This window comes from Haemaphysalis longicornis, unplaced genomic scaffold (genome assembly GCF_048455015.1).
Source record: "Haemaphysalis longicornis isolate Haplotype H1 unplaced genomic scaffold, Haemaphysalis longicornis Haplotype H1 scaffold_3, whole genome shotgun sequence".
In the NCBI taxonomy this organism is placed as follows: Eukaryota; Metazoa; Arthropoda; class Arachnida; order Ixodida; family Ixodidae; genus Haemaphysalis; species Haemaphysalis longicornis.
The window spans coordinates 48,646,275-48,660,549 of NW_027526335.1; the positions used below are offsets into that span (position 1 = coordinate 48,646,275).

Below are 14,275 nucleotides of genomic sequence, written 5' to 3' on the forward strand. Positions count from 1 at the left end.
ACCCATGACTAAACAACAGACAAGCAGCCGTTCTTTGGGTTTTTCAAAATTTTGTTCGACCAATTTGCTACATTCACTTTATTATAACGATCAAAAGGGGAACTTGTGCGAAATCGGAATTTTTGTGGAAATTCAGGGTGTTACGCTGTCATGGCTGGATGATTACTCGGCAAAGAATGCTAAGCATTAAAAACAAACGTTCACAGTGGAGATCGGCGGTGGCTCAGTGGGTATGGCGTTGTGCTTCTTGGCCCGTGGACGCGGGTTCGATTCCAGGCCACGGCGAACGCTTTTCAGATGTAGACGAAAAGCGAAAACACCCGTGTGTACGAGATTTCGGCGCACGTTAGGATCCCCCAGGTGGCCAAAATTAATTCGGAGCCCTCCACTACAGCGTGCCTCGTAGTCTACTATAGCTTCGGTGCGTTAAACCCCACAATCAATCAATCACAGTAGAGATCGAGCCCACGACTTCAAAAACATTTCGGATACTTTACCAATTCGTCTATCTGGACGACTTTCGTCTTTGCAATTTGTGGAGTATTTTTGTTTTTTGCACAACTGTGTCTTGCCTTTGAGTGTAATTAGTTGCGCCACTGCACTTTTTAGACCTGACTCGAGCGTCTACAGCATACCAAGAGGTGTCGACTGACGAGGACCCCATGTATGATACCTTTGGCATCGCTGCTGACAGAACCTAGGACCTCACTATACTTGCAGCCTAACATGGTTAGGAAGAGGGGCTCCTTGAATGAATTCAGAAAGGAAAGCCAGCAGTCTAAAGGGTCAAAGAAAGCATAGGTGCACAGTTCAACGGTGTTTTTGTGATAGGTCTCGTAAGTTGTGTGGCTTGCCAATCGCATTTGGCGGCATTCATGACAGAAGTATATACGTTTAGCATTCCAGCTTCAAATACACCGTCCTGACGTTTACATTTGGTAAGTTTTCCGTGGGTCGAGAACCTAGAAGCGAATGTTACAGTCAATGCTAAGGGTTAGAACTCGGTGGCCCGCACCGCGTAAATGTCAGCCGGCTTTTGTTGGTGCGAAAAAATTCTGTTTACTTCCAGTGAAAAAAAAAACACTGTCTTGTTGGGTGAATGCTTTCCTTGCCGCGCATGTGCGTCCTTCCGTGATCAGGAACTGTTTCGAAACGAGACATGTCCGTTGATAAAAAAACGGGGCGAGGAGTGACCGATAAAGGATATCCTGCGGGGGTGCGGATGCTGGCGCTTAAGAAACGAGCTGATATAAAGAGACGCTGCCAATGTTTGAAGAACTGGGACGCCGTAATGTTGCTTACCGGGGTGGTGCTGGTTCTCTGGACGTCGCTTCTGCTGGCGCTGCTCATGTATGTACGGCACTGTCGGCGTTTTGCGAGGGTTGGGTTCGGGAATTTCGCAGTGGATGACCCAGTTTCTAGAGCGAGATATAGTGTCGATATAAATACGTGGCCTTTAGATTGAACTTGCAAAGAGACATGTAAGGGCGACGAAAAGAAAAAAAAAATCACGGAGGCGGGCAGGAAAAAGCAAAACCAGTTTGTCGCGTATTCTTCATGTTTTTTTTTTTTGCCCAAGACACCCTGCCCTATTAATAGCACGTTCACAGGACAGACAACTAACTTTCCGAAAATTCTCCCGCCTCAGCAAAAAAGATCCTAACTTATTTCATAACACATCAAACTAAGATACGCCCTCGCAATTTCTGTGCCCGTGCCACTCGGCATTTTGGCGTTTCGTTAAAAACCGTTTGCAGGGATACTATCCGGTTTGTTTTGTTCAGTTTTCTTGCCGGTCGCTTGCCAGTCACACCAAGCTAAGCTGGGAAAGATTTGGAAGTGGTGGCGGGTTGAAAAAATTACCCACCCCTCCGCCTAACGACGACGATGATCGAACGCGAAGCTTTCTCGTGACAGCATCTTTGTTTGTCGTCTGAATTTTTACTAAGGTTGCCCAAATGGTGCAATCGGATAGACGCCGACTTCATAACGCGAGGAACTGAAGTTCGATTCCGGCCATGGGATGCGTTTTTTTTTCTTTTACTTCACCCACGATCCTTCATCATCATCGTCTGAGAAAGTTGGCTTTCCTGAAGTGCGCTTTCGCGTTACAGCCACCGCCAGTGAAAACACTAAAGCAATTCACTCTAAAAAGCCGTGGTAAGAGCATTCCATTACAAGCTTCAAGTACCTTGTATATAGATATTTTTGCGCTGTAGATATTTTATCGAGTTTTTACTTCCCGCAAATCTTCGTAAGCACCTGTAAAATACATATTCTCTAGTAGCCAAAACGACGGCAGCGGATGTAGTATAAAAAAACTAGCAGTGGCTTAGCTCGGCTTTGCCAAGATATACGTAGGATGAGCTAAGGTTAAGCTGGTTATTCCTTTGTCGTATTCGGTTGGGCGTTTACGAGCGCTCTGTAGTGCTCTGGAAAGCGTCCGCGCCTTCGGTTGGTATAATTCGAGTGCTCGAACTACCTTGTATTTGTTCTTTCGGAGCGTCAGCCTCCGACTCGGAGCGCTCCCGACTGCTCTGACTTCGAAGTGAGAGCGTGGCGCCCTCTGGCCAGGAGAACAGGTCACGTGAAAGAAAACGCAGTGGTTTACCCGGCGGCTTTTCGCCCTGGCTGCACGGTGGCGCTACAGCGCGCTGTTCCGAGATCGCCGATGCATTCGGTTGTTAGGCTGCCTCTCGCGCTCTGATTGCGAGCCGCCTTGGCATCTGGCGGCTCCGAGCCAGAGGACCGCAGCGACCAACCGAATACGCCATTAGGTTTTTGGCTGTCTAAGATTAGTTGATTATCAAGCTGACTGCTGCCAAAACGATTTACAATCCAGTCCGGTCCAGTCCAGTCACTGCTCCTCGCGCATGCGCAGCGCGGCTCTCTAGGCCCCACGCGAAGCGCCTATCAAGCGGCTCCGGCGCAGCGTCAGAATTGGCTACTCCGCAACGGAGGCGCACAGCTGGGCACGCGCCGGCGCCAGTGCATCTGCCGCGGCGATGACGTCACTCCTCTGAAATGCGCAGACCGGCAATTGTGCAGACCCAATTCTCTACACACCCGTACTCCAATTGGATTGGATTTCCCATCCAATCCAAATCGAATCCAATCCAATGCTCCTCGAGCTGGCGCAACACGGCCCTTCAAGGTCCACGCGAAACTGCTCAACCTCGGCCAGTGTAGCTTACGCTAAAAATTATGCTCGCGTGATACAGGCGAAACAACACACGATCGTCAACTGCCGTGATTTCACGGGGAAAACGGCGTACGTCATTTTCGACCCAAATATGCGTGTAAGCGCGCGTTTTGCAATGGGGAGTTTGTGTGCGCGTCTTTTCTTCATAAAAATAATCCCTCTCTCTCCCTCTCTCCCTGCGCAAGTGCTATTCAAGCTTTGAATCTGGCACTGATCTTTTTCGGCTGTATGTGAACCGGCCCAGATAGGAAGACTCGACCCCAAATTTAAGTTAGCGAGCATGTTCACTCATATGGCCTATTTTATGCTCTCTTGGCTGGATATTTTTGTTTGCCATATAAGCCCGAGCAGATTGCCTTGGTGACATGAAAACGGGAAGGCTTTCACTGCTATTTAGCATCTATTCTTGCCCGCCTGAGCTAATTTTCACTATCCCTTGTCCACCTGTTCTTCTGCTTGGTCTTTTAAGCGATATTGTTGCACGCTGTTATCCTTGTTCACTGCGCTTGTTTCGATGCATGTGTGTGGTTGGGCACGGAAAGCCGTGAAAGACGGGCTACTCATCGCACGTAACCCGCCGTGGTGGCTCAGTGGCTAAGGCGTTGCGCTGCAGAGCACGAGGTCGCGGGTTCGATTCCCGGCCGCGGCGGCCGCTTTTCTGATGGAGGCGAAAAGCAAAAACGCCCTGTGTTCGAGATTTCGGCGCACGTTAAAGATCTCCAGGTGGTCAAAATCAATCCGGAGCCCTTCACTACGGCGCGCCTCATCGCCTGCGTTGCGTCGGCGCGTTAAACCCTACAATAAAAAAAAATACTCATCGCACGTGCCTAAGGTGTTATCACCGAATTGTACCTGGGTTGTACGGCCACGTCTTCAAAGATAACGTGCGCATTTAAATCTATGCAGGGAAAGGCTGCGAAACCGATGAATTTTGCCTCGGATTTCTTCAACAGCTGCTGTTGCTCTGCATTTGACACAGTACGGGCGCCGTCAATAGTAATTAGAATAAGGATTTATAAATATCACAACACATTTGTCTTAGTGGCATTATAAAAGCCATTACCGGATTACAGGACGCTTTTTCTATTATGGAGGACTCCTTCAAGCGCTCACCATCGCAGCCAGGCAGTTTTCCCGAAGAAGAAATTTCTGTAAATTGACGAGACTATGCTCCAATTACTTTTGGTGGCACATGCACATCATTAGGCCATTTGAAAAAAATGCCTATTCCAGTCATGCATGCCTTCTCTCTGACCATGGTTTTCAGTTTAAAAAAGGTGAATATAGAAATTTTTGACATTCCACTCTGTGAAAGTAAGACCCCAGCAGAGCTGTACAGTTACACAGAGAAGGCCTGAAAGAGCAATTACAAAATAAATCTCACCGGATCACTTGCGCCGGATCACGTTCAGTGAAATGGAAAGCCTGGCGAAACTTCTTTGTGGCGTCTAAAGTTGCGTCCGTCCGTACTATAACCACTCCACGATATCGACGTCCACCGGCATTTTGTAAAACAACCGCCGCGTATGGCTCTACATCGCTGTCCCTAAGGTAACATAAGCACAAAACCCAACATAACGTACAGAAACAATAATTTAAAACACCAAAACCCATGACAACTATAGGCCATGAGAAATATTAATACATGAAAATTAAATGAATCTAAAGATAAAAGAAACAGCACAGGCAGCAAGCCCGTCTCGAGCCACCATCCTTGGATTCAGGAAACTAAGACAAAACCTGGAGACCAATTTTTGCTTTTTTCATGGAATTTAAATCAAATATAGAGAAACGTATGTTCTAGAAGTATTTACTAATCTTGGCGCTTAATATACAGGCTGAAGAGGTTAATCTGGAATTCGGCGAACAACACATTGACAACAATTCCCGATAGAAGAGTCGCTCAAAAGCATTGAATGACTCTTCCGCTTCTAAGGGGGCAGAGCTATCCACCGTGCGAAACAGGTTACCAGTCAGGTCTCAAATGATTTTGGTAATAGTAGCCTTTTAGCTCAATTATCATTTCCCCAAAGTGCACCTTTCGCTTTTTATGGTATTTTTTGCACTATAGGGGAATGTAGGAAACGATCTGAGCTATAAAACAGCGCTGGAAACAGGACTACAGAGAGGTACAGAAAGGTATGGTTATGTACCAACTGGCCCGCCTTCAATCTGTGTAGTAAACGATATTTACAACACATAGTTCCAATGATGTGCACATACAGATCAGTTGACTATAACATTAAAAACAAAAACTAAACACAGTAGGCAATTGCAAATATTGGTGAAAGTGAATGAATCAGTGAACAATTAATAAGCACGTGATACGAGTAAGGCGAGAATGACGACTCTGTGCTGTGTAATTGAGCTAGTATAATTAAGTTTGGGAACGTGCTTGTCTGGAACTGTTTCCAATCTGTGGTTTCTGCACTCGTCAGGGATTTGTGTGCTGGTGGGTATATTTCTTGATACCATGCCAGTTTGGCCGAGTATTTTATGGGGACTGGCGTGGGTTCTTCGAGGTCGGATTCTTCGGGTGCTATATTTGTGGTGCAGGCTCGAGCTACCCTGTCCCTCTGTATGTTACCGGATACCCAGAGTGCGCTGCGCCCGCAGGACCGTATCTTGGACCTTAGGTTGCTGCCCAGGTGGTTGGAGAATACCTCCTTCGGCCTGGAAGAATACACAGAGGGTTCGGTAACGCATTAGAGACCCATAGAGCTAGCTAACTTGCGATAAAAAGTTGTACAGTGAAGCCCCCCTCCCCAGCCTGAGAGCATTAGGGGGAAGCTAGCTTCTCTATTTCCAAGAATTTGTATTTCACGGCCAAGCACAGCTTATATCGGGGAACAACCCCGACGATGTGGAAGTGTCCCGTTCTTGGTTTTCTGGCAAAACACAAACGCAACGTACTCGTCTGGGCGTCACTGAAAGTATCATAAATTGTGGAGTGAAGCCGACCTGAACACTTTCCGCTCTCACCCGCGAAATTTGTTGAGAGCTAAGCAGCTAAGAATAAATCTTAAGTTGTTCGCATAGCTTCAAGTCTAAGTATTTTTACACTTCTTATATGCGACAGGGGTCAGCAGCAGCGCTTTATAATAACACCACACACCTATTCCCGCAGGCGATATTCCGCAAGTGATCTGGTATCAACATCCGGCCCCTGTGAAGCACGCGTCTCCTTAAGCGGGAAGAATACAACCAATGTCGGGGCGCAATTTCGAATCTCGGGTGAGGCTACACCAATCTAAGCTGGCCCGGTGTACCCGGTCGTAGTTTCATACGTGAGGTACAGAAACTATTAGGGCAAGTCATGGCGGACTGGAGCCAGCGACGACCACTTTATGATGCCTTTTTTGCTTTCAAATGGACATTCGAGAAACTGCGCTGTAGTTTCTTCAACCACATTGGTTAAAGATATTCCTATGCCTATGCGGCTGCAACTTGTCTCGCACCTCGCCATGACGGCTCGTGTTGGCGATGGTGATGGCTGCAGAATGACGATGCGCGTCGTATCAAAAGACCGCGGTTCATTCTTGCTTCCTTGCATCAACCGTTTTGTTTGCGCGTAAAAGAAAACTCAACATTTTTTTGCAGGGCCCCAGCATTTATTTTTGCCGTTCACGGCGGACACTGGCAAAGTCGACTACTTCTTGTGCGGCGGCAGCTCGCAAGTAGCAAATGATGCGCTGCCGCCTGATGACGCGATGCGCGCGCCAAGATCTGTGCTCTCCTTGCCCCCGCAACGCGCATTCGCGCTGTTTTCAGGCGGCGCCGTTAGGATGCTCTAGCAGTAGTTCGCGCCACGCACTCGCCTGTTCCCACTAAGTGTGACCGCGATAGTACTTCGAAGAAAGGAAATCTGGGCTGGAGTGTAAACACGTTTATGTATGTCTTTTTTGCGTGGTTAGTTGGCCGGCACTCCATCGGGGTCTCGAGCCGTGTATTGCAGCTACTGACTTATTGCAGAACGGTACCCTTGGTCCATAGCTCGAACAGCCTCTGCTGCTTTGCATGAACAAGACCAATTTGGTCTTCAGAGTGGGCGGTGGAAATCAGTTCCCCCCGTATGCTCCACATTGTAGTCGGTGCTTTCGGGGACAGCCGTTGTTTTGGCATTCCCGTGATGTGTGGTAGAGGGTGGATTTTTGATTGCACAATGAACAGACGCGTGAACATTGAGTCGGGTAAATTTGGCTGAGTATAATTAAGTTTGGGAACGTGCTTGCCTGCAACTGTTTCCAAGCTGTGGCTTCTGCTCTCGTCAGGGATTTGTGTGCTGGTGGGTATATTTCGTGATACCGTGCCAGTTTGGCCGAGGGGGGGGGGACTGGCGTGGGTTCTTCGAGGTCGGATTCTTCGGGTGCTCGATTCGTGGTGCAGGCTCGAGCCACCCTGTCCATCTGTATGTTACCGGATACCCAGAGTGCGCTGTGCCCGCAAGACCCAGTCTTGGACCTTAGGTTGCTGCTCAGGGGGTTGGGAAACACCTCCTTTGGCCTGGAAGAATACACAGAGGGTTCGGTGTCTTACTCATCCGTTCAAATAATTTCTACAGGCCTCTCACAAGTGCGTAATTATCGTAAATGATCGGCCCGTCTATAGTTCATACCACAAGCTGCATGCAGCACTGTGGAGGCTATTGAGCGCCAACTGAGGGCGCCAAACGCAACCCGAAGGAAAGCGAGAATAGGCACCGGGGCCTTGTCGTTCCACCGGCCGAGAGGGGAGAATGAAAGGTCCTTTCAAAACCCGCTTCATGGTGAATTAGGCGCACTAAGTGGGAGTTCTATTGACAACAATGTTTCCTCCACAATGCTGCATGCAGCTTGTGGTATGAACTATAGAAACCCTCCGCCGCTGCCAGCGCGACAGCTACCTCCCCGGCTTCTGTCGTGGTGCAATGACGTTGCCACACACTGGTATTCACATGGAGGTTTGAGTCTCTCAATAGAGCCACACTGCGCCCATTCCTTGGATCTTGTAACGACAACTTTTGTTCTACCGCTCGCAACGTGTTGGGATAGCACAGTCGGTTGAACATCGGCCTGCTATTTTGAAGACCCGGCTTCGAAGCCTACCTTATAACACGCGTTTCAAACTTCTTTACTTTTCACAATGGCGGTCACTTTCTAGATTGGGCAGAAACGGCCCATTTTCGCAAAATGGGGCACTTACGGCTTTCGCCTTAATACGTTTTATTCTATGACGCGTAGATCCCCATGTAACAAAAATCCGGTAGTTGGTCACCGTAAAATTACCTCCTGCAAGAGCGAATACTGGAAAACGTCAGTCTTCGCCCAGCGCCACCTAGAGCATCAAGTTGTCAGCACATGCCTGACTGGTATGCCTCGGCTCCTTACGGAACGCGCTGGAGTTTTTAACCACCATAGTAGAGACCCGGGAGGCACCTCTGTCCAGTTCAGCCTCAGAGTACCAGGTACACTTGGTCCGAACAGTAAGGCAGGGTGCTGCTGAATCTGGAGGCCTGGACATGAGTTCCCACCTACAAGTCTGCCTGTAATCTTTTAAACCTCTCCCTTCCCATTTTTTTCTATGCTAAATGTTTTCTGCTGCTACTATGCTGACATGAAAAACTAGTGGGGACTTACTTACGTCTGTTTACATTTTTTTGAAGGCGAAAGCCCAGCGACCCTAAAAACATCTTTACTGCTGCATCGTGTTTAAGTTTGCGTTCGCCTTCGTTTATTCGTCTTCTGTGCGAATCACTTCGACAGGCCGGCTGGCAACACTTCAAGCCCCCCCTGTGTAGCAGGTGTGGAGAGGGCCTATCCGTAATCCACATACTCATACAATGCAAGGCATTTCACACAACACGACACAAACACTTCAGAGAACTCTACAGACAACATATCCCACTACATCCATCGCTGTTTCTAGGTGACGATGCCATGGTTTCCGTGAAACGTGTGTTTGAGTATTTGTCAGACGTTAAGTTTTTAAACCTCATTTCCTATCACGCATTATCAAATCTGGCCCTATACACCAGCCATCACCATTATCTTTAACTGATTTTACTATGTTCGGTTGACACGTTTTTTTTACCTACCTTTTTGTGGTAACCCTTCACTTCATTAAATAACCTTTTCTCTGGCGCTCATTGCCCTTAGTCGGCCTTGCGCCATAAAAACCCAACAATCATCATCAACACTTCAAGCCGCAGCTTCTCCAGAATCAGAGCTGTGTGTGGCTGGCGTGCAATTGTCACATGGCACGTAGTAGGCTGTCATTGCGCCACTGGCAATGCCATGGTGACGCATTATGCTCCTTATTTGGAGAACCGTGTTTAATCTTCACACGAACGTAAACGTGCTTTTTATTTTCTATTTGTGCGCTGCGATGTTTGTGCCACGTGCATGAAAAACGTAAGGCAGGGTAGCCTGAACAGGTCCACTGTACAACCGTCTCGTACATTGCCAGATTTTACCTGGAGAATAAGTGTACCCTCTTAACTAGCCGAGGGAAGTCGGGAAATCGGGAAATCTCCATGGTCAGTTCAGTCTCGTAATCACGTGATTGCCCGGTCTTGGGGAAAAAACAATACGGGCACTGTACCCTATTTCTGTATTCTTGCTGCGTATTCTTTCGTATCGTTACATACATCGTTTGCGAATAAAAAAAAATACGAGCTGAAGTAAAAGTTTGCCCCCTTCTTTATTAGTTTCGTACTTGGCGACCACCCAATATGCCTAACCCAACCGCGAATTAAAGAATGCACAGTCGAACCTCGGTTTACAGAATACCTGTGCCCTGTTCAAAGATACGCACACTCGCCCTTCCAGTGATTGGCCGTTATCTGTAACAGTGGAATACACTTGGTGCTCTAATTTCTGCGCAAAAATAGCTTGATTCCATTGTATCCGCAATCAACTAATTGAACAAAAAGACAGGTGCTTGCATTTCTAGATAATGGCTCCACCTTATCAATAGTTTTGCATTCAGCAATCTGCACCTAATCTAACGTCGTTGGCACAATATCGGGCAAACCTATTGCTGGGCCTATTACGGGCCGTAGCACATACCAGCCAGATTGGTATTCGTCAGAGATTACCATAAGGATATTCAGTTGCATGCGAGGGCAAATGCTCATATAGTGGTAAATAACAACAGAGCATCAAAACACCCCAAATGGTATTGGCCAACGCTGATCTCCGGGCTTTTCATTTCATGTGACTACGCAAACACACAAAGCACAACACACTCGGTGTATGTTTAATAGGCCAACGCTTTCCGTTTTGTGCGAGTCGCAAACCTCGAAAAATGTGACCGCTTCGCGCACATGCTCTCTGATACTGGAGGCACGAACCAATCACAGTGATCCCGCGAAAGTTTCTCAGGTAAACACCACTACTGGAATGCTAGTTCTCACAGCTTACAACATCTTTTGATAATTGAAAACCTACAGCGACTATTTCTTGCATAGGCATTGGCATTTTGCTTGGCTGCGACAGAACCAGTCGGCGACTTTAATGCTCTCACTACGAAAAACGACATGCAGGACAGGTTCCTCAATTTCGCCTTACAAAACTTACATTTCGCTTGGTAAAACACAAATAAACCAACAGAGCACAAGCCGTTTTTAAACCTTCTCTTGACCAAAAACTAACGGTCATTGCCATTACTCTATAGTAATTCATCATTACTTCCCCGCATAAACAGGAGTAGTGTTTTGCAATACCTTCGGTGGTCATCGGCTTTTGCGGGGTCGAGATGGGGCACCAAGTTTTTTTTTTTGTACGCCAAAAGTATAAATTCTGGTAAGTATGTTGTAACAGACCAAAATTGAAACTGGCAGCACGGACGGAGGGTAAATTCAGACTCTCTAAATAAAATGTTGGACACACACATATAATAAAGCGAAGCTTTGGTGTCGTGATTAATGCCGTTGTACGCCAATATGCCCTGCAGGGAAGCCAACTTTCACTGGCGATGATGAGGGGACGAAAAGAAGATTCAAGGCTGTCGAGGGGACGAAAAGAAGATTAGAATGCTGGTGGACGAAAAGCAGAGAGGGGAATATTGCCTAGGACAGTTACCACTTGTAACAGAAAAAAAAAGTATTTTGTGCCTAATAAGCTTTTTGTGCCTGCCCTAAAGCAGCGCTAGTATTGAACCAAAAGTGTAATAATAGGTATATTAGTCTTTTTTGGTAAGATGACATGTCATCACCCCGATACAAAGGGGAAACCAATAGAAATCATCAATCATCATCATGATGAATGATTGTGGGTGAACGGAAAGAAAAAATTAAAGCCGTTCTATTCAATGTGAAAGCTGTCGGAAGTGCAGAGCAGTGATTCGCCATAATGGGCTCTACCGCCGTTATCCGCTTACGGCTACCACCCCATGTAATTCAAATTTCCCGCGTTCGCAGTGCTTGCGCGGCCCTGCCTGAAACTGCGCCAGCGGGAGTTCTGTTCTCTTTGTGCTTTTCTCCCCGCACGTGCCGGCGTTGCACTGCCACATTTTGCGTTTACTGTCGTAAAAACCAACCCAACGGGCGTCCTTAACGGGCGCTACTGGGCGGGCGCTGGAAGGCGGGCGCTGCCCGTTAATTACGTATATTTTCCCCCAAATGTACCTATAGTTTTATTTGCGCTAAACAACGGGAAGATGTATTGCAAGCGCCAGCGTTTCACGAGTTTCGAACGCTTATGGCTCTGTAAACCGCTTGGCTTTCGATGCCTTCTGGGTACGCCGCGAGCAGCAGCGTTACCCCGGGACGACGCCTTGGTGCTCTATGTACACGTGGGCCGAGCGAGCGAGCTAGGACGACAGGGCGAGCGCCTAAAGTCGTCTGCCGGAATTGAACCTGCGTTCCTCGAGTTTTGAAGCAGGCGTCTATCCGATTGCTTCATTTCGACATAGCCGAAGAGAAAGCCAAGCAGCAAGTACCGATTCGCACCGTACACCCCAAACCAAAACGTTAGGCCTACGGAGTGCATACCCGACAGTTGTTGTGGGTATTCTAGAAAAGTGGTGCGCACCTCCAGAGTAGCACGTACTAGCAGTGTTGGATTGACAAACCAAAGAATCCATCACTAGAAAGCTTCGCTTTCAACCATCATCGTTAGACAGCGGGGTGCATAATTTTTTTTTTGTAATTCAGACGTTTCCAAAAGCAAGCTGATATTTTACTAGAAGAGGCTTTTCAGCAGGTATAATTTGCAAGCCTCGAGGCTTTTCTGTCATTAGGAAGAATTATTACGTTCCCACACCATGATTCAGTCCCCAACAGGTGGCAAAAAATAGTGAATATTCATGAACTTGCATTCAAGTTACTTCAGACGCCACCCCTGCAAGCGCAAGTACACCCCATTTCCTTGCAATAAATTTCAAAGCTAATAAATACTTTTTCATGATCTTCTTCGAGGTGGCGGCGGCGGCACTTCTCCTACTTCGAGAAGCTTGGCATCCCGGGGCCCAAGCCAAACCTCATCTGGGGGAACATTAAAGAATACCACTCCATGGTAAGCTGAACCCCCTCTCCCTCCTCCCCCTACTTGTCGTCATCATCATCACCATCATCATTATCATAATCATCATGAGGGGCATAACATAAGGCTATTACATTGCATGTAAAAAATTCAACAAGAAGTGAGGGCCAACGGTACAAGGCCTACACGTGAATCACGCACCTGACCAAGGCAGTTTAGAATAAAGAAAATAACTATGCATACGGGGCACTGCAGGTGTCATAAAACTGGTAAGAAATGGAAATTTCAGCGATGTTTCAATGGTAAGGCTACCTGTTTGCTGAATAAAGGCTTCAGCCAGGTTATTCTAATCTTGAAATTCCATTCCCACAGCTTTTAAGGGGCATGAATGTGTGTTTCTTCACACCTTATTTTTGGACGTATTGTGTTCAAGAAATTTAAGCTGTGTACCCTTGTATCCGCTGGCAATGTTAGCTATATGCCGTGTATTGTTCCCTTGATTTCTTGAAGAGAGCACGAGAGGACACTGATCAGCCGGATGTATTTAGAATCCTCATTCACGCAAGATGTCTCGATGATGGCCCTGAGGCAGCTATCGAAATATGGAAAAATGTACATGAAAAATCCCACGCAGATAGAAAAAACTGAAAGCCAGCTGCACAACGGTGCAAGCCTGGCGTCACAGTAAAGCTCTGTTCGTCTCACTAACCTAAGCCCAACCAGCGCCATATGAGTCACCGAGAACCATTTGCCCTATATATATATGTGGCGCTCACCAGAAGACCAAATCAAACGTAAAGTAAATTATATGCGTGCTTTTTTGTACAATGCCCTCTTCACTCTTCATATACTTCATCGTAGGCCGCCGCAAAGTCTTCGTCGGGCGCTCCCTCGCCGTTGAAGACGTGCTCTTTTTCTTGTTCTTCTGGGCGATTGCATTCTCTCCTGGCAGCGCGGTGCGCTTCCTGATGCGCCTCCTCTTCTTCGCGCGTCCGGATCTTGTTGGGTGTCCTCATCCCCCATGTGCACGGCACATAGTCGGAGGGAGTCCTACGCCGCCGCTGCGGCGCTTCCGAATTTTATGAGCCCAGGTGGTTGCCCTTAGCAACGCGGAGCAAGTGACGTCACGAGCAGACAAGAGTCGTTTCGTAGGCGACGCTGATTGCTCAGCCACTTGGGGTTATGTGCTCTTTCTTCATTCAAATGCTAAAGTTTCTAACTTACAGTTTTGTGTAGCGAGCGCATCAGCCCGCCCTATTCCTGGCCGATCCCCCACCTGGGTGCGTGCCGCCGGGCGCTCTCACGAGACGCAAAGCTCATTCTTTTGTTCCAACCTCTAATTCCCAGATTTTTAACGATTGTCGCTTGTGAATATATGCTGTTCCTGCATTCAAATTCTTAAATTTCTAATCCACAATTTTGTGTAGCGGGCGTATCCCCCCCCCCCCCCCCTATTTCTGGCCCTAAGTTCCCCCACTGGGTGCGTGCCTCCGGGCGCTCCCACGAGACGCAAAGATTATTCTTTTGTTCCAACCTCTAATTCCGAGATTTTTAACGATTCTCGCTTGTGAATATATGCTGTTCCTGCATTCAAATTCTTAAATTTCTAATC

The 14,275-nt window shown here is 47.5% G+C and overlaps 1 protein-coding gene across 1 annotated transcript in view; it reads left to right on the top strand.

Moving 5' to 3' along the window:
* Positions 1–1,220: 1,220 nt before the first annotated feature.
* The window catches only part of LOC144174434 (cytochrome P450 3A14-like), a 36,496-nt gene continuing 23,441 nt past the window's right edge, over positions 1,221–14,275 (top strand). The window contains exons 1-2 of the mRNA XM_077703151.1: positions 1,221–1,350; positions 12,600–12,696. Coding sequence (XP_077559277.1) covers positions 1,223–1,350; positions 12,600–12,696 — 225 coding nt within the window. The 5' untranslated portion in view covers positions 1,221–1,222. The remainder of the gene's footprint in view (positions 1,351–12,599; positions 12,697–14,275) is intronic.